The 19,437-nt window shown below is 29.7% G+C and overlaps 3 protein-coding genes and 1 non-coding gene across 5 annotated transcripts; 2 read left to right on the top strand and 2 right to left on the bottom strand.

Annotated features, from left to right (window-relative positions):
• Nucleotides 1-523: 523 nt before the first annotated feature.
• LOC100576182 (pupal cuticle protein G1A) lies at nucleotides 524-2,418 on the bottom strand. The gene is made up of 2 exons (XM_003249823.4): nucleotides 2,112-2,418; nucleotides 524-1,821 (listed from the first exon to the last, which is right to left on the bottom strand). The coding sequence occupies exons 1-2, from the start codon at nucleotides 2,121-2,123 to the stop codon at nucleotides 1,015-1,017; spliced, it is 819 nt and encodes a 272-aa protein (XP_003249871.1). The 5' UTR covers nucleotides 2,124-2,418; the 3' UTR covers nucleotides 524-1,014.
• Nucleotides 2,419-4,618: 2,200 nt separating this feature from the next.
• On the bottom strand, nucleotides 4,619-4,700 carry TRNAS-GCU. Its single transcript has one exon. It is a non-coding gene; the product is annotated as a tRNA-Ser (tRNA).
• A 549-nt stretch (nucleotides 4,701-5,249) lies between these two features.
• Nucleotides 5,250-8,830, top strand: LOC411261 (molybdenum cofactor sulfurase 1). 2 transcript variants are annotated; one of them, XM_006561479.3, is made up of 7 exons: nucleotides 5,250-5,539; nucleotides 5,703-5,856; nucleotides 5,927-6,595; nucleotides 6,655-7,634; nucleotides 7,697-7,891; nucleotides 7,969-8,183; nucleotides 8,261-8,830. In XM_006561479.3, the coding sequence occupies exons 1-7, from the start codon at nucleotides 5,446-5,448 to the stop codon at nucleotides 8,444-8,446; spliced, it is 2,493 nt and encodes an 830-aa protein (XP_006561542.2). In that variant the 5' UTR covers nucleotides 5,250-5,445; the 3' UTR covers nucleotides 8,447-8,830. The 2 variants fall into 2 exon arrangements, with proteins under 2 accessions (XP_006561542.2, XP_394734.5); XM_394734.7 differs by having other exon boundaries at nucleotides 5,251-5,539; nucleotides 5,700-5,856.
• Nucleotides 8,831-9,013: 183 nt separating this feature from the next.
• Nucleotides 9,014-12,632, top strand: LOC411260 (ras-related protein Rab-27A). The gene is made up of 5 exons (XM_394733.7): nucleotides 9,014-9,564; nucleotides 9,764-9,834; nucleotides 10,051-10,165; nucleotides 11,243-11,355; nucleotides 11,771-12,632. The coding sequence occupies exons 1-5, from the start codon at nucleotides 9,421-9,423 to the stop codon at nucleotides 11,952-11,954; spliced, it is 627 nt and encodes a 208-aa protein (XP_394733.2). The 5' UTR covers nucleotides 9,014-9,420; the 3' UTR covers nucleotides 11,955-12,632.
• The last annotated feature ends 6,805 nt before the right edge of the window (nucleotides 12,633-19,437 follow it).

Genomic DNA, 19,437 nt, shown 5'->3' with positions numbered 1-19,437 from the left:
TAAAATGAAGTTATTTTACAATTGTGATAGGAAATTTTTTCTTAAAAACATGAATTTCAAACACCTCTTGTATATAGTATTTTATTTTTTTATAGTATTTTGTTATTACTTTCTATTGAAATATTTTATCTCAAAATAACCTAAATAAGTAATTATAATTTATTATCAAATAATTTAATCGTTCTTCGTGATGAAAAAAAGAAAAATTTTATTCATTTATTTATTCATGTGATTTTAAATTTTTTAAAGAATATAATAAATTATTATTTAAGAATATAATAAATTATTATTTTTGTTTGAATAAAAATAAATCGAAATATTACAATAAATTAAAGTATTTTTGTTTGTAATATAAATTTAAACTGATGTAATAAATTTATTATTTTAATCGGAATATTGGAAAACAAAAGTGCTTTTAATATTATTTGTAAATAAATTGTGATAATATTAAATTATATTATTAATATATCATTATATAAATATTTTTTTTAGGAAAAATAAATAAAACAAGATAAACAAGATATCATTGAATAAAAAAATTTATTTAACAATCATTTAGATATACAAAAAGTAAATTTCTTAGATTTGAAAATCTATTTCATTAATGTGACAGTAAAAAGGTAATCGGTGTATGTAATATAAATAAAATTATCATCTATATCTATTTATACACAATACACGTATATCTATTTGTATCATTTATACGTGTACAATGAAATTTGATAGTTCTAGTAAAATAATCAAAATATTTATCTACAAATCTGGATCATTTCGTCATATTAACCCTTTCGTTTCTAATGAATCACATATTAAAAAACAATATGTGATTCCCTCAGTAAAAAAATATTCATTGTCTTAATTATATCTCAATAGAAGTTTGTCTAAGAGATAATATTTTTTTTAGAATCGTCGAAATTTTATTCGAGAGATCTAATATTCCCAAGACAACAAAGAGACTAAGATCTAATCTTCTCTCAAAGGAAATCAAAAGGGTTATCACATGGAATTAAAAATTTACCAGGCATAACTGGTACCGAAACCATTGAAAACGGTGTGTACAACGGGGGCGGCAGCTTCGTATCCGTAAGCCTTGGTGATCACTTGGTGAGCAAGAGGAGCAGCGGCGTAAGTCTTGGCCAAAAGAGGAGCAGCTGGTGTAATGGAGGCAGCATATCCGGCGGCTGGGGCGATCAGAGCACTTTTAGCGATGATTGGAGCCTGGGCAGCGTATCCGTAGCTCTTGGCAAGAAGAGGAGCGGCCGGTGCAGCGTGCAAGAAGGAAGCTGGAGCGGCGTGTATCAAAGGTTCAGCTGATGTAGCATGCAAAAGAGGAGCTGGAGCTACAGTGCCGATTGGGGCGGTATATCTGGTCAGAAGAGAAGCTGGTGCAGCGTGCAAAAGAGGAGCTGGTGCAGCTACAGCAGCAGCCTTGGTAATCAAAGGAGCAGAGGCGGTGTAGGTCTTGGTCAACAAAGGAGCACTGTAGCTGTATGGTGCGGCATAAGTCTTGGCAATAAGAGGAGCAGCGGTTGGGGCGAGGTAGGCTGGGGTAGAATAGGCAGTCTTCACGAGGGGAGCATGGGCAATGTCGTAGTTCAAAAGAGCATCGTTGCTGATACTCTGGCTGCTGACACGAACAAAGGAATGAGCGGAATCATCAGATTTTGTGTAAGAGGAGATCACATTCTGGCCAGCGAATCCTTTTTGCGTAGACTCCTGACTAAAACCAATGCTGCTATGATCTCCTGATGATGCTGCGATGTCGTAAGAAGTTGGCCCACCTGCGTTGGCTACTGCCAAGAAGGTTGCGAATACTACAAACTGAAAAAAAAATTGTTTTTTTGTTTTTTAATTATACTATTTGATATGTTACTATACTATTTGATGAATAACAGCAAGAATCTTTCAAGAACTAAGAAAGAACTAACATAGATGAAGATTATTTTTGGAAGTTTTTTATTTTAAAGATCATAGAAAAAGATCAAATTAATTAAATCTAAAATTTAAACAAAATCTTTGAATCTATGAAATATTATGCTTCGTTACAATATGTAAAATATCTCTTTGTAAGTTTTATTATAATCTGAAGGGCGTACACGGAAGAAGCTTACCTTGAATGCCATTTTACTTTTACGTGAAGAAATCGTGCTCTGACGAAGTTTCAAACTTGGCCCAGTATTTATATGCAGCTAAGGTTGCAGGGGGATCAATCGAATTTTGGGTGCCACTGTTTCCAATGGGATTGGATATAGTCGATAAAGAGTGGGGAAACTGTACCGCGATACTTTTTTTCATAAGGAATTAAGATTGAAGGATAGAAAGTATAGAAGGATAGCCAGGTTAAGAGGGGACACGAACAAATGTATAAACATTGGGTGTGGTTCTGATATAATTAGAATCATCGAATTAGTAAGTATTTGCAATTTTAAATAATCTAATTTATATTTTATTAATCTTAAGAAAATATCTTCCTATTAGATGCAAATATTTTTATTATTGTATAATAAAATCAAATTTTTATAAAATTTATTATAACATATATTTATTTGACAAAGTTTTTATAACTATGCAAATATTATATTAATATATTAAATATATTAAATTTAATAGTATTTTGTAATTTTACAAAAGTGCAATTAACATACAATTATTCTTACAAATAAAGGATTTATGAAGATCATATTTAATATCTTATGTGTTACTTCATTTAAACTTTATTAAAAAATCTAAAAGAATTGAGCGTTACATAGCTAACTATAAGTTCACATAATAAAATTCGATGAACTAAATAAAAAAAAAAAAACTGTTCCATTATATGTGAGTGATCTTTTTTCAGGTTACTCACTTTAATTTGTATTGCATAAAATAATGCTGCAACGTCACATAAGGCGATTAAATTTTTTTTCCCCTTATATCCTGGCCTTCCTTTCGTTTATGTAATGTGATACATATACCAATGCCGGGTCATGATATTGTGGAACCTGTCAAGGACGCACTTTCTCCAAATTGTGGCACTGACATATAAAGTAATGCATGTTTCTACTGATAATTTTTGCTTATGTGTCAGTGATTTTATCATATTTAATGTTAGATAAAATCGATGTCATTCAACATGATCCTGAAGACGGATAAAATCTGTATAGAGAAAATAATACTACTAATCTTATATAGTCGTCATTGCGCAATTTCAAGTTTTCAATCCAGATCGATCGCGCATGATCGATGTTAAATTTATTTAATAAAAATCGCAAAGAAAGTGGTTTTCTAGATAATCTGCTATTTCAAATTATTTTATCATTTTCTTTTTAATATCTGGAAATAAAAAACAAAAATTAGAATCAAATATTTCTATGAAATAATGTTCTTCGTTTAATCTCACGTTTCTCCATAAACTTTTCTTTGTTTTTTCACTAGTTCCTTGTTCTTTGCGTTCTTTTATCCACTGAGTGATGCGCTTTTTTATGGATTTATCGTAACCTGTATCGATCAAAGAAAAATCAGAAAAAATATTATTGATTTTAATCGCCTCTGGATCACAAGGTCGTTCAAATGTGGTGTCTTTGACAACATGTAAACCGAATAAAGGTTCTTCTTCTTCTATAGTTACTATTGTGCTTCTTCGCGATATTGATGGCTCTCTTGATACATATTCCTCTTCTTTAATTCTTTCTTTTCGTTTTTCTCTTTTTATTGGAGATTTAATAATTTCTATAGAATCTCTTTGAATAAATGGTTTATCTCGTTTAACGTGTTTCGAATCAAAAGTTGCTAAACCATATCCATCATTCAATTCGTATGTTGTGTAAAGTTCTTTAAGTATCATAGAAGTACGAGGTGATAATGAACCCTTTTCAATGAGACGTTTGGTCATATGAAGATATTCTTCTGTTGGAGACAAAACACTTGTTGTGGAATCTATGATATATATTATTTGATTGAAATTGTGATGAAAAATTTGTGATTTATTTTTATAACATGATAATATACCAGACACGTCTTGACTTTCTACAATAATAAAATCATTTTCATTTAATTCATTTAATTCTGAAGGCATTGTAGGTTCATTTCCCCAAGTTGGTTTAGGTGGTCTCTCTATTTCAGAATTATCTTGCATCGTTTTCTCAAATTTCTTATTGATTTTTAATAAATAACTTAAGAAATAATTATAGAATAATTAATCCAATATTAGGTTACGTAATGTTTATTTATAGCGTTTGTCATTTCAATTTTCTTACTTCACGTAAGAAAGTTTATATTTCAATTTAATCAATTCATTTTCATTTATGATTAAAAGTTTATACTTCTTATTAAAATTTTGGTAATTAATAATATAGCGTTATTTATATTTCAAGTTATCAATATAAAGAAAAGTTTTTTGACCTGCTTCACCCGTTATACGTATTTTAATTCCCTCCTGCTGTGATGTAATTACGCATATGTATAAACAGAAGATAAGATAATGTACATGCATTATACTAATAATAATCATTACTTTACAAATATTTTAAAAATAGTTGAACAGTAGTTATATATAAATTGTTCAAAACTTACTTTTCTACAATATATTGCAAAAAGAAAGTATTAAAATAATACTAAATAAAGAAAACAAAAATAAAATCGACGAGGATGGGATTCGAACCCACGCGTGCAGAGCACATTGGATTAGCAGTCCAACGCCTTAACCACTCGGCCACCTCGTCATATGAAGAATCTTTCTTTCATCATCTATCATACTATGCAATTATTTAATTTAACATATAAATTTCTTTTACTTTTAAATATATTAAATATATTTTTATTTTTTATTGAATGCTTTAATTCATTCTAAAAAATTACCTTTATTTCATGTTTTTTGCTTATATAAAAGATGTTATGTAATTAAAAGAGTAAAAATGTTGCAATCAATTCAAAATGCTAATTTTTTGAATTTTATATAATTAATACAAATATTATCATAGAAAAATTATCATTTGATGTTTAATAAAATAAATAATGTAAAAATTAATATGTATATATAATATAAAATAATATTTTTATATATAAAATAAATATAATTTGAAAAGAATATGTAAAATGTATGTCGTTAAGTTATTTTCATTTCTAATTTTCATTATCTTATCTGCAAAATTATTTATTTGAATGTATAAGCAAAAAAAAAAAAAAAAAAAAATATCAATTTTTTAAATTATGCACTTTTGTTTAAAATTAAAAGTCAAATATATGATAATATTTAAGCCTCGACAAAACAATTAAAGAAGATATTCTTATTCAATGTTTTAAATTCAAAGAAACATGAAACATATACTTATAGTCTTTATTAGGTAATCATTTCTATACTATCTTGTCATTGCCTTGTTCGGTATTATTCTAAAGTGATGAACGCGATCTATTGCTAATCTTATTACTTTTAATTTTATTTAATTCGTATATTATAAAATAATCGATATGGAAAATGCGATAAATTCGTCATTACTGTATACATCAGTATACGATGGAGAGATCACGAAAAGTTTTGAAAATAATTTTTCAAGAATTAAAGGTAAATGATAAATTATAAATTATATAATCATTATATTTAGTATTTAAATAGAATAGAATAGTATTTAAATAGAATAGTATTTAAATATAATAAAATAATAAAATAATAAAAAGAAAGTATACAAAGATAAAAATATTTTTAATTAACATATATGTTTCAGAAGAATGTTATCTAGATCATGCAGGGGCAACATTATATTCTGATACACAAATAAAAAATGTTGCTTCTGATTTATGTAATTCACTTTATGCTAATCCACATTCTATTGGAACTGCAAGTAATGTGACCCAAGATATTATAGAGCATATGAGATATCAGTAAGATATGAATAAACAAAAAAATGAATAATATTAATTAAACAAAATCATCTTATCTTTTTTTTCATAGAATTCTAGATCATTTTCACACATCTGCCGATGAATATAGTATTATTTTCACATCAGGTGCAACTGCATCCTTAAAGATAATAGCTGATACATTCCTATTTAATAAAGATGAAAGAAATGTTTCCAATCCAGGCCATTTTGTTTACACACAAGATAATCATACTTCAGTTCTTGGTATGAGAGAAATTGTTTGTAAAAAAGGAGCAAAAATAACTTGCTTAAACCATAATAATGCTTTTGAAGTTTTTAATTTTTCTTCAAAATCTATTAGTTCCCATCCACAACAAAACAATTCATTTAAAACTAATTCACTCTTTGTTTATTCTGCCCAATGTAATTTTTCCGGATTAAAATATCCTTTAACATGGATTAAAGATGTACATAATGGAATTTTATCTAATGTAATTCCTGGTATATCTACAAAGTGGTATGTCTTACTTGATGCTGCTGCTTTTGCATCAACAAATGATCTAAATCTGTCTACCTTTAAACCAGATTTTGTTTGCTTATCTTTTTATAAAATGTTTGGATATCCTACTGGAATTGGTGCATTATTAGTAAGAAATGTTAGTGCAAATGCACTTCAAAAAATTTATTATGGAGGTGGTACTGTAAATGTATCTTTGAGCTCTGAATTATTTCATATAAAACGACAAAATCTTCATCAAAGGTAGAAATTAAAAATTATTTTTTAAATAAAATTCCTTATTAATATTTATTCTCTTACAGATTTGAAGATGGTACTATACCATTTCTTTCTATAATATCTTTAAAATATGGTTTTGACATATTATCATTCATCACAATGGAAAAGATTTCAAAACATGTATTTTCTCTCGCAAAATTTTTATATACATCCTTGCTAATGCTTCACCATAACAATGGAAGACCAGTTGCAAAATTATATTCTGATACAACTTATGATAATCATGATATGCAAGGAGGAATTGTTGCTTTTAATCTCATACGATCTAATGGTGAATATGTAGGATATATGGAAGTTTTAAATATGGCAGCATTATTTAAAATACATTTAAGAACTGGTTGCTTTTGTAATCCTGGTGCATGTCAAAGACATTTAGCATTATCAAATAAAGAAATTCTTCAGAATTATGAAGCTGGTTATGTTTGTGGAGGTTCTATAGATTTAATAAATGGTAAACCAACAGGTGCTATAAGAGTATCATTTGGATATATGTCAACAATTAAAGATGTTCAAACATTATTAGTTATGATTAAAGAATGTTTTGTTGATGGATCACCAATAAATAAAATTCCAGATTGGTGGTTAGATTATAAAACATTTTTATATAGAAAATATAATCCACACAATGAAAAAACAAAAAATATAACAAAATATGTGATACATAATAATGCAATTGAAATTAATAATAACTTACAAGATAAAAAAAAAGAAACATCAACACATATTATTAATGATAATCCAACTTTTAAACTAATAACAAACACTAGTGAAATTAAAAAAGAATGTATTTTAGAACAATTATATATATATCCAATAAAATCATGTGCTGCTTATAAGATAACAAATTCTTGGAATTTAAATTCAAAAGGTTTAGAATATGATAGAGAATGGATGATTATTACATCTTCTGGTACTTGTTTAACACAAAAACAACATATTAATCTTTGTTTGTTAAAACCAATTATATTTAAAGAAAAAGGGATTATGCAATTACATTATCCAGGTAAAAATTCCATTTATTTTATATATATATATTGTAAATTTAATATTTCAAAAATATTTTAGGAATGCCTATTATGGATATTCCTTTAGATAATTCCATAAATATTATAAATGAAACTATATGCCAAAGTAGAGTATGTGGACATAAAGTACAAGGTATTGATTGTGGTTCAGATGTTTCTAATTGGATAAGTTTAGCATTAGGACTTCCAAATTTGAGACTTATAAAACAAAGTAATAATGATAATAAAGAAAAGGGTATGCTTTATATTATGCTAGTAATTAAAAATTAAAATTTATTTCATCATATAAATATATATTTTTTTTTTTTACAGCTAACATTAAATCTGAATTATCATTTTCTAGTCAAGCTCAATTTTTATTAATAAATAAAGCAAGTGTATTATGGCTTAGTGATAAAATACGTAATAAAGAAGTGCAAAAAGACACACTTATACATAGATTTAGAGGAAATATAATTATAAGTGGTTGTGAAGCTTTTGAAGAAACACAATGGAAACATATTTATATTGGAAAAAATAGTTTTGTGGTATGTTTTGAAAGAAGAATAGAAATAAAAATCTATAATTAGTTTTTTGATTATTAATGATTTTTCTTTTTCTTTAGATAATAGGACCATGTACTAGATGTCAAATGATTTGCATTGATCAAACCACTGGTATAAAAACAGTAGAACCACTACGTACACTTACAGAACAGTTTCACGGAAAAATGAAATTTGGTATTTATTTAAGTAAAGAAAATAAAGAAAATGGAATTATTACTGTTGGAGACACTGTTTATATTTCATAATTGAATAATTAATATTATTATTACTAAAATATAAATGAAAATATGTCTTAAGTTGTTTTTTAAGGTTATGAAAAATAACAAATAACTCCAATTATACTTATTAAAAAAAGATAAGTATAATAAATTCTAAATTATAATTTACTAAAAAAAATTTAGTACTAATTATTAATTATATTGGGTTTTTATATAAAATATAAACTATTATTATTCTTAAGATGCACCATAGTTACCAACTATTTCTATGAAAATGTTCATTTTATTCATTAATTATTAATTCACTTTTTTATATTTAAAAAAAAATCTTTTTATATTTTATATGCACATAATATGTAAAAAATTGTAGTCTTATAAATTTCAATATAAAAAATTTAAATATAAAAATAAAAAAAATCAATGTGTTTTTTTTATATTTATCATTTAATAAATTGTAAAAATGTAAATCAATTGCAATGTCAAATATCACAATTATTTAATTTCTCATTTGTCTTCTAAAATTACATTATATTTTTTCGAATTTTTTTTGTCAATTTGGTAGTACTGTAATTATCAGCAATTTCTGTGGCGTTATTCTATACATATACTATCTTACGTCATTGTGAACAAGGTTCAGTATAGTTCATGAATTTTGAGTAAGGTGTTGTTTCTACGTGTTTTTTTTGTTTATCTCTGATCGTAAAATATTCAAATTTATTAGAATAAATGACGTTACACGTTGAATATTATATCGTGAAACGCGCGAATGTTTTGAAAATTGTACACGTAGGCAACAGGTGTCTAATGCCGCACATGTTTCTCTTTAACTGTAGCGATCATTTTTCATTTTAAAATTGGAAGATTAAGTGTAATCACATACAAGTTATATTTTTTGGATTTTTAGTCATGCTAAAAACAGTTCATAGAATTTTATATCAAAGTAGCCATTTTAACAAAGTTTTACGATAAAAGTGTGCATAATTAGTTATTAATATATCAAAATGGAATACGATTATCTTATTAAATTTTTGGCTCTTGGAAATTCTGGAGTCGGCAAAACTAGTTTTTTATATCAATATACTGATGGAACGTTCGAATCTCGTTTTATATCCACCGTTGGGATTGATTTTAAAGAAAAACGTGTGGTAAGAAATTACTCTCATTAAATATATTATTTTATTTATTATTAAATACAAATTGTTTTATGTTATATAAATTTTATTTATTTAAAATATATTGAGAATATATTTATATAAGTAAAATATAAATATATAACATAATAATTGTCTTTTATATCTTTCACATATGTTATCACTTATAAGTTAAATTCATTAATTATTACAGATATACCAGACGGCAAATGGTAGAACTCAACGTGTGCATTTGCAATTATGGGATACAGCTGGTCAAGAGCGGTAACATTTGTTATAATAATATATTAGAGAATATGTATTTTATAATAATGCATATCAAAGAAGGCTTTTAGTGTTTTTTAACAATTTTTTTAATTTAGTAAAAAAATTATATTAATATAAATTAAAAAAGAAAAGATTTCATTGCAAGCAATTAATATTTTATAATAGAGCAATGTTAGATTTCATAGCAAGTGCTGCAATGCTACTAATGTTCAGGTTCAGAAGTCTAACTACAGCCTTTTACCGGGATTCTATGGGTTTCCTTCTAATTTTTGATCTGACCAATGAGTTGTCCTTTCTTGAAGTAAGAAATTGGCTGGAGCAGCTTAGGGTATACATTATTTATTAACATTATTATCATAAACATTGTATAATGAATGATGATTTGAGTTAATCTATTTATTGTAACTCTATTAAAAATACTAATATTTTGATTTTGATATATTGCATGATATAAATTAAAATTGTTTGGAAATCTTGGATAATCTTGAAATAAAAAAAATTTAATCAATTGTGCCTGAAAATTTGAAGCATAAAGTGTGCTTTATTTTGTTTGCATGCTAAATAATAATTGTAAATAAACTAGTATTAATTTAATAGTAGTTAATACTTTTATTATTATTAAATACTTTTTATTTTATGTATATTTACATAAAAAAAAACTCAAACTATCGTTCGATCGAAAGATCGTAAAATTTATTAATATACAAATAATGTACAAAAGTTATTGAATGAAAATTAAAAAAGATTTGCACCATGTTTTTATTGAAATAATCGTTAATATACTGCGTATTTAATGCTCTATAATATTTATTATTTATATAAAAAGCAATTCGATCACGAAGTATTGATTTTTTGATTTTAATTCACGCAAAGAAAATAATTTAAATAATTCTTAAAATTCTGGAAATAAAATATATTTTTGTAAAATATATAAACAAATTCAAATAAATCATTAGTAGAATATATATAAATAAAATTTGTCTAAAAAATTTTTGTTTACAATAAATTTGTAAAAATTTTTCAGGATATACACATGTATATATATATATATAGCTATTTTTCAAATTATTCTTTCAATTATTCTCAATTGATTTTTCAATTGATTGATTATTCTGATGAATAATGTAAAAAATATATATTATTAGCATTAAAAACATTTTAAAAATAAAGCATTATATTATAGGTAGTATATTAATATTATATATTCTTAATTAGAATAATTTAAAAAAAAAATTTTAAACAAAGTTTTCTTCTCATTTATTTTGTTATAAGAAAAAATGAATTAGAATTGTATTAGTTTTAATTCTTAAGCTGTTTACTGTCTACTACTTCATTATGGCATTATTTTCGTTTCTTATTAAATATTCTTTTGTTTGATCGTTGATTCATATTTGTATACGTGTAGACTCACGCATATTGCGAAGATCCAGACATAATTCTCTGTGGAAATAAGTCCGATCTCGAAGATAAACGAGTTGTTAGTGAACATAAGGCACGGGAATTAGCAGAGAAACATGGGTAAATAACATAGTACATGGTATTACTTACTATCTTCCTCATCAATTATGCGATTAATTATTACATTTAGCATTACTGCAATCATGTTTTTATTTCAAATTATAAATTTCTACATTTTTATAACAATTTCTCAAGCAAACTTATTTTATTATTTTATTATTGCATTATTTATCAATTATTTTATTTCATATATTACATTGTTTTATTTCTATTGTCAATGTAATTGCAAAATAAAATAAATTAAACCAATTTGCATTATTTACATTTCAAATCTTTGAAAGATATAAGTTTATTGAAATATCCTGTTTAAATATTTTTTTTTTTCTAAGAGAATACTATCAGAATTATATAAATTATATATTAAGATCAAGAAGAAAGGGAAAGATTAAAAATTTTAACGAATTATGCTCTTCAGCTTGGTCTATTTGGAAACAAGTGCAGCCACGGGTCAGAATGTAGCGCGTGCCGTGGAGATACTTCTGGACCGGGTGATGCGCAGGATGGAGACGACTGTGGATAAATCACTGCTACCTCACCAGAAAGTGTTACGATGCAACGAGCGTGACACACCGCCTCCAAGTACTTCCTGTTACTGCTGACACTGTTCTTACGCATAGCGTAACTGAATAATTTGCTTCGCTAAAATTTATAATTTATTCAACTAACATTGTGGACTGACTGACTTGTACTTGAATCTCTTATCTTTAAATATTTCGAAATATATTATTTGCATATGCGTATGCATGGTAAAAATATCGAAGATGTACAAAATTTCAAAGCACACTAATAATGATTTAAAATTGTATACGTGTTGTTTCCTGCATTCACGCGCACACTGTTGTCTTCCATTAATAGCTTCCACTAGTACAAAATTATGTCTCGTCGCAAATCGTTGAACGTGTCTTCTTCCCGATAACGTGATCTATCTGTTACTCTCGTACGCACAACGTGTTCAATATATCTTGTTTGTTTTCTCTGTTTATTCGCCAAAAATTGTGATATGATAACGTTGCGATTTATGTAAGATGAAACGATCAATTTTCGATATATATATATATATATATATATATGTATATGTATTTTTGATGCTGTTATTGTACCCATACCAAAGTTGTACATCTAGTCGTTAAGAAATTATGCTGAGAATACAATCAAAGTGTTGTCTACACTGTTTGTACTGTCGTCGAATGCTCGATGAATGTCTCTGATCAAGTTTTTAAACAAAATGTATTTTAAAGAAGATTAAATGTTTGTTCTTAGCTATTAAGAGAAAATATTAAAAAATGTTAATCATCGTCTAAGCAAATAGAGAAAATTATACGTTGTTTCTTTCAATTTTTATGTCTGTGAATCACGATTGATCAAGAAGTGTTTAAATATATAAATATTTATTGAATATCTATATAAAAATATAAAGTGAGATAATGATTTTCTGATTTTTTTTGAAAGAAATAATGCAAGATTAAAATTTTATAAAAAAATTGATCTTTTGAAACTTTAAAAATGCGTTTTTTTGGAGAAAAGATATATTTGTAATATTTCTCTTAATGTAACAGGTTGTTTAAAATAGAGATATTGTAAGTTTATTGCTCTATCCTATATATGTTGTATCACGTCGATATAATAAAAGAAGATAGCACGAATTACATCTCTCTGTTTCGAAAAAATTCATTTTCGGTTTGCTAGCAGAATCTCGATAGCAACGGAAAATGATGATGCACGATGACGAATTACTGTAATAAATTTTTGATCTAACTTTTTCCCGCGTACGAAGAGAATCTTGAATCTCGAATTTTGACGTATTTATTCGAGTGGAATTTGTGTGGATCTCGATGTGTTCAAATTTCTGACTAGAATACTTACTTAAGCCGATGAAAATGTAAATTTTCATAATGATATTTGCGATTGTGTGTTTTTCGACATTGTTTATTATAAAATTGTTCGACACGTTTTTATCACGTTGAACAATTCAAATCTAACTAACCATGCAACGCGAACAGCGTGCTCTATCGTGTATACGTACTTATCTATCTATCTATCTATCTATCTTTCATAAAAAATTCTCTCTTGAGAAAATGGAAAATAGAATTTGAATGTAAATTTCCACGAAGTATTCCCCCAGGGTAAATAAGCCATCTGTAATTCTGCTTAAACGGAGTTTCTCTCCGTTTATCTGCAAATCCTCAACTGGTAAGACCATAAAGTAGCGCGTTTATGGATAAGCCGGAGCTAAAAGCAACCGCCTCGCCAAAAACTCGACAACAGTTTAAACTCGAGGAGAACACGAAGTTCCAACCAGATTTCCGATACAATCAATCAAAGGTGACGCTCCGAGACCGTAATGTAGGTCGTTCTTCGAACTTTATCTTACCGGTTGAAAGGTGTGAGAAACTTCTTTGAAGTTGGAAACAGGATAGAAAAAAAAGAGAGAGAGAGAGAGACAAAAAAAATGTTTCACCTCCATGAAGGGATCATCAGGCATAGTACTCCTTCGAGGTTTGATATCGGATACAAAGGCGAACAGATCGAGAAAGGGGAGATCGGTTGGAAAATTATTTCGAGTAACTTCGTTTCATCAATAATAGGAAGAAAATCAGCTCGCGATCTGTTCGTTTTGAGAACTTTCGCGTGAAAACTTCCTTTTATTATGGAAGTTGGATCAAAGTTTCTGACCGGGTTGGCCAGAATTATTAGCTGACTATTTATACGCAACGCTGTTATTGTTTACGGGTACGGATGCTTTTTAAGCTCGTCAATCGAGCGAAAATGCATTTTTATGAGCGAAACGTTCGAGCACCCCGCGCTTTTACGAGAATCCGCGCAATTATTTCACGATCGGACGAACTTTCGACTCCTCGTCGGGAGAACCTTTCCGATCGGATATTATGCATTTCTTCTACGCACTTGTTCGGGACAAACTTTATCGGAATCGATAAAGTGAGCAAGTTGTAAAAAACAAACGTAAATGTAAACGATCGAGTTTTCTTCCCCTGAATAAACGATTTTTCATGGTTGTATTATTTTATTTCATTTTATCGCGCGCGTATATATATATATCGTTTTGATTTTATTGCTTCGAATTTTCCTTTTTTTTTTTTTTTTAACAACTAACCACTGAACCGATTTAAAAAACACGATAAATCTGTGCAATGATATACCAGATTACTCGAATTTATTTATATAATCCATTTTTCGATCTTGTTCACAGTTTCGCATAATTGGAATCCCAATTAAACCCGTTAAATCAAAATATTCTATATCAAAAGCTGTATGTATGTATATATATATATATATATATAGCGATATACATTACAAAAATAAAATCAATGTTAAATATAATATATTATATACACCAACACATTAATTTGTATTCATACTTTTTCCAATCAATTTCCAATTGTATGTATATGTTATAAATATATTAAATAAATTTTTTGTCTTCAAGTTTTAACTCCAACCGTACCCATACATATATATATATATATATATATACATTCATAATATCCTTAAGAATCTCTCCCATATTTTTAATTTCTTAATTATAAAATTACTATCGAATAATTTATCTATCCTTTCAATCCTATTTCATTCCACGCAGTATTAAAAAAATTATATAATCTCTTCATTTTGTTGAATAGGAAGAGATACATTTATTCAAGCCTCCCTTTGAAATTTTCATCGATCGTTCGAATGATTAGGTATCTGTAGCAGCGGCGTCTCTGTCGACAACGTGCCGTTGATGTCGATAACGACCACTTTGAGACTGCCATTTAGGCCTTGTCTATACCTAATTATTACGTAGACTCTCGAGTTCATTTGATGGCGGGTGGACAAAGCAATGGAACCTGTTCAAAGCGCGCGCCAGGAGCTACCGAAAGGACGCTATTTATCGAACCATGCTTGTTCTCCGGTCACCAGACATAAATGTCTCCTTCCATCAGCCTCTCTGAAATCTCTCTTTCCCCTTTCCTTTTATTCCTTCATTCGCAATACCCTGGAAATTTCTCTCTCTCTCTCTCTCAAGACGACGCCAAATTTCGACGGATATGGAGTTGGGCTGCCAGAAACTTTTTAATCGAGAATCCATTTTTTATGAAAATACGTTGCTGATCTATAATTTAATTCGTCGAAATTTTGAACTTTAAGCGAGAATTACATTATTATCACGTAAGTCCTATATTTCTTTTTCTTCTTCGTTAATGTTTGATAAATCCGTGGATGTTAGTCGGTGGTATTCCAGTTTCAGGATGGCTGCTCCATAAACGGGGACCAAGTTTCCCACCTCCGTCAGTTGCAAATAAACCGGGAAGCCGATGGGTGCTATCAAAAGCAAGACCAGCCAAGAAAGCAGAAGTTGCAGTCTGCTCCTTGCAGTTTATGTATGGGCGTAGACATTACGTCGGGGAAACTTAGGGGCGTGTAAGGGAGTCGAAGATGTGTGGTGCCAGGTTTTCGATCGCGCAACTGTCTGAAAATTAAATTACTTTGGGAGCTTAGGGAGGAAGTTCGGTTATCGATTTCGGACACTGATCACTCGAATTAATCGATCGAATCTTGGTAAGTTGCAACTTTCACAGCGTATTTCATCTTCTCTCGTATGAAACAGAGCTTCCGGTTACGGAAGCAAGTAGGATCCTGCTCACGTGGCAGATCTCCACGTAGAGCTTCCAAGAAGAAGGGATTGAGGAATACTTTACTAGCAAGATCCGATAGATAAAGTGAAATTGCACGAGGATCATTCGAAAGTTGAAAGTCGTTTCTGGATCGATATGTAACTTTCTTGAATAATGATGGTGTAAGGGAGAGGAATCTCTCACGAGAAAGGGGAGGAAATGGAATAAAATGGATTGAATTTAACGGGATGATTCTTTTTGAAGATTAATATTTCATGTATTTTCCTTGTTGTTTAACTTGTCCAACTTGTTGAGATCGGTATTTTCGTTACTTGTTGCCAAGTTCTGCTGTTCTGTTACTTGGAAGATGCATCATTGGGAAGGAAGGAATATCGGTGATGCAGGAAACACTTTGCTCTTCCGTCGTTCTACAATCCTGGTAACATTGGATCGAAAGCATCAATACGTTATGATATTAATAATAAAATTATATTCCTTTCATTGCTCCTCTTGTCCAACACTTCTATTTTCCTTCTGTATCCCTATTAATATCACACCAAGTGCTAAGATGTTATATTAAAAAATAAACTCTGCTCGATATTTGTCGTTCTGTGTTCTCATTAATGTGGGGACAAAAGTAATGGAAGGGTATAAGTATAGATATAGTGGTCTTGAATCTTCTCCTCTATTCGTTCAGTTCCTCTATCAGCGTTCTAAACTCCTGTTACAGAAAGTCATTTTTCTTTAAGAATATTTCGACTCGAGAAAATATCGTTGAACAATTAAATTCTTAATTGAAAGGATTGATTTAAACGGGCACGTAATAATAAGATAATTATGCAATAAATATTTTACATATTAATCCAACTATAAGTTATTTGTTGCACGTAAATTTAATTGTTTTTCTAATATTTTTTCAGTTAATTTCTTATTAATTTTGAGTCGAGTGTATCTCTATCCTCGATAAGGTATACAGATGTAATTATTTTAAACGATAAGACAATTGAATTCAAATCAAAATATAAATCGCAAATATTTTTAACATTCCAAGGAAAAAAGGCAATATAAAAAAACCGCTTCCCAATTCTTGAAATAATAGCAATCGAGGAAATCGCCTTTTTATTTCCCGCCTGCGGAAAAACTAACTAAATCTCTCGTTTCGAAATGGACCAATTGACAAATAGGTCGTATCGAGGTGGGCCGGAAATTGCTGCGTGCACGAGAAGCTTGAAAAATTAGACATTGCTCTCGCCGGAAGTTGTTGCTCGACAGCCAATCGTCGCTACTTACATCCGACGTTCCCGCCTCTTTTCGATCGAACTTGGGGACGTTAAGGGTGAAAATTGACATTGCCTCGACGATCCTGAAACACGTTTCCCAAATTTCACGGGAAATTCGTCTCTTCCTTCATCCTTCAATTATCCAATAAATCTCAAAAAACATTCAAAGTACGAGATATTTTACGCCGTGTCTCGCGTCCGATTAATGTTAACTTTAAATTCTTATTTGCTTTTCAAAAATTCCTAACACCCTATATTCTACAATTTGAAAATCCTAAGTTCCTAAACATTGTTTGAAATACTTTTCTATAAATTATTAATACTTTTATTTTTCCCTTTAAATCTCTTTACACGTCGTTTCGTCCATTTTATCTCTCTCCTATATTAAAAAAAAAAAAAAGAAAGAAAGAAAGGAAAGAAAAAAAAACTCTGGGAAGTATTCAGTTCAAATTCCCATCGGACGCGCAAGACATCCACACCGTTTCCTTTTTATCGTTCTTTTTGCACTGTTGAATAGCCGTGATCGGCGATGGCCGGTGTCATTTTGCCACCACCGGGTTCCTTCTCCCTCGAAAGAACTTTCCTATCCCCCTCCCCCCCCCTCCCTCCACAGATTGTAAAAGGGAGGCGGATTTACCGGAAGAAGAAAGAGCGCGGGAAGCCGCATCCGGGAGCATCCGCTTACGATTCCCCGGGCTGTCCTAAAACAAAGCGGAAGTGGAATAAGAAGTAGCGGGCGGTTCAACTTTTCTTCTCGCGTTGTGGAATCGTTGTGGATCGTTTCCACGCTGGCCTCGAAAGTGGCCTGCGATAAGGATAACGATCCCGGCGGAGGACGTGACGTTAATTGGAAGAGGATCATCCCTTTCCACCGTCGCCCTCTCGACGAACCGTCTCGATTTCCTCTACCAGCTTGCCTGGTAATGACCAGGAATCTTTAATTGTTTCCCACGCTGTGTGGGAATAAATCCCGGTTTTCTAGTAATGGGATCAAGCAGATTCAGAAATGGATTCGAGGTTAGAGTTGGGATCAAGCGTAAATATTTAAGAAGTAACCTTGTAATATTCTAATTCGTGGGCAAAGTTGAGAATGTATTATATATTTCTCCTTTTTCTTTTTCCAAATTCAAGATTTTTATTTAGATTTCAATCCAGATTATTTATTTAAATAAAAATGTATCACACTCGTCGTATTCTTATCACTCGTTGTATTCATTTTGGTGTATGACAGTATAAAAATTTCATCAAGTGTGGAAATAAGTTTTCTCTTTCCCTTCTCTTTCCAAATTTTTTCCAAGATTTTATTACGTAAATCAGGTGTAAGATTAGATCCAATTGTTTCAGTCGGATAGATACTGCTAGTCTACTGACTTTCTTTCCGCCAATTCTTCTTATGAAGGATTTTCGTCGATCGATTTCTCTCCAACTCACCGTCATCGAACTTTCTCGGTGCCCTCGAACGATCGTCGTCTTCCGAATTAAAATTTCCGGCTTTAAATCTTTGCCACGACTTTTTGCACGTTCCGTAAGATACAGGAGATTCTCTCCCAGTGGCGTGGCAAACCATTTCAGTAGCTTCAACGGCTGATTTCCTAAGTTGGAATGCAAATGCTTCTCGCACGCCATATCGCTGGAAATTGTTGCACAGGAATGGAAACTCTCGGAGCGCTTATCTTAAAAATGAAAGAATGCTCTTTCGGATGACATCAGAAACGGTAAAGCAATTCGAATTCGGTCAGAATGATCGTAAAAAAAGAGGGGAAGGTACTTATTTGCACGCTTAATATTTAAAGAAATGTTGAAGGAATATTTTTGTAACTCTTCTATTTATTAACACGTGTCTTGAATACCGATTATTTTTCTCGTAGAGTATAATATTTATAACCAACGATATAAAGATAATTATTTTTCAAGAAAATTTTCAAAAGTTTCATTTCGAGATTTTGAGACCAGTCAGAGAAGAAGAATTCCTCTTCCTTCGTCCTGAATGAAAGAAAACGCATTCTTCGCATAACATTCTTAAATTCGTAAATTGAAACGTTAGATTCAATTTAACAATAAATAGAAATCGAGAAATTGATCCTCCTCACTACCCCTTTACGCCTTTCCCCATTTACTCTCATTGCCTCTCTCTCTTTCTCTTTCTGCAATGCGGAGATTAAAACTGATTGCGATCGTCGCGGATCTCG

This window comes from Apis mellifera, linkage group LG8 (genome assembly GCF_003254395.2).
Source record: "Apis mellifera strain DH4 linkage group LG8, Amel_HAv3.1, whole genome shotgun sequence".
Taxonomy (NCBI): domain Eukaryota; kingdom Metazoa; phylum Arthropoda; class Insecta; order Hymenoptera; family Apidae; genus Apis; species Apis mellifera.
This window is presented reverse-complemented; position numbering and strand designations above follow the sequence as displayed.

What these genes read in the sequence shown, in the direction of transcription:
- LOC411261 (XM_394734.7), top strand. Translation starts at nt 5,446, where the DNA reads ATGGAAAATGCGATAAATTCGTCATTACTGTATACATCAGTATACGAT. An exon ending in TAATGATAATAAAGAAAAGG is followed by an intron (nt 7,892 to 7,968) that starts GTATGCTTTATA and finishes TTTTTTTTACAG; the next exon opens with CTAACATTAAATCTGAATTA. An exon ending in TTGGAAAAAATAGTTTTGTG is followed by an intron (nt 8,184 to 8,260) that starts GTATGTTTTGAA and finishes CTTTTTCTTTAG; the next exon opens with ATAATAGGACCATGTACTAG.
- LOC411260 (XM_394733.7), top strand. Translation starts at nt 9,421, where the DNA reads ATGGAATACGATTATCTTATTAAATTTTTGGCTCTTGGAAATTCTGGA. An exon ending in GATACAGCTGGTCAAGAGCG is followed by an intron (nt 9,835 to 10,050) that starts GTAACATTTGTT and finishes ACTAATGTTCAG; the next exon opens with GTTCAGAAGTCTAACTACAG. An exon ending in GAATTAGCAGAGAAACATGG is followed by an intron (nt 11,356 to 11,770) that starts GTAAATAACATA and finishes TATGCTCTTCAG; the next exon opens with CTTGGTCTATTTGGAAACAA.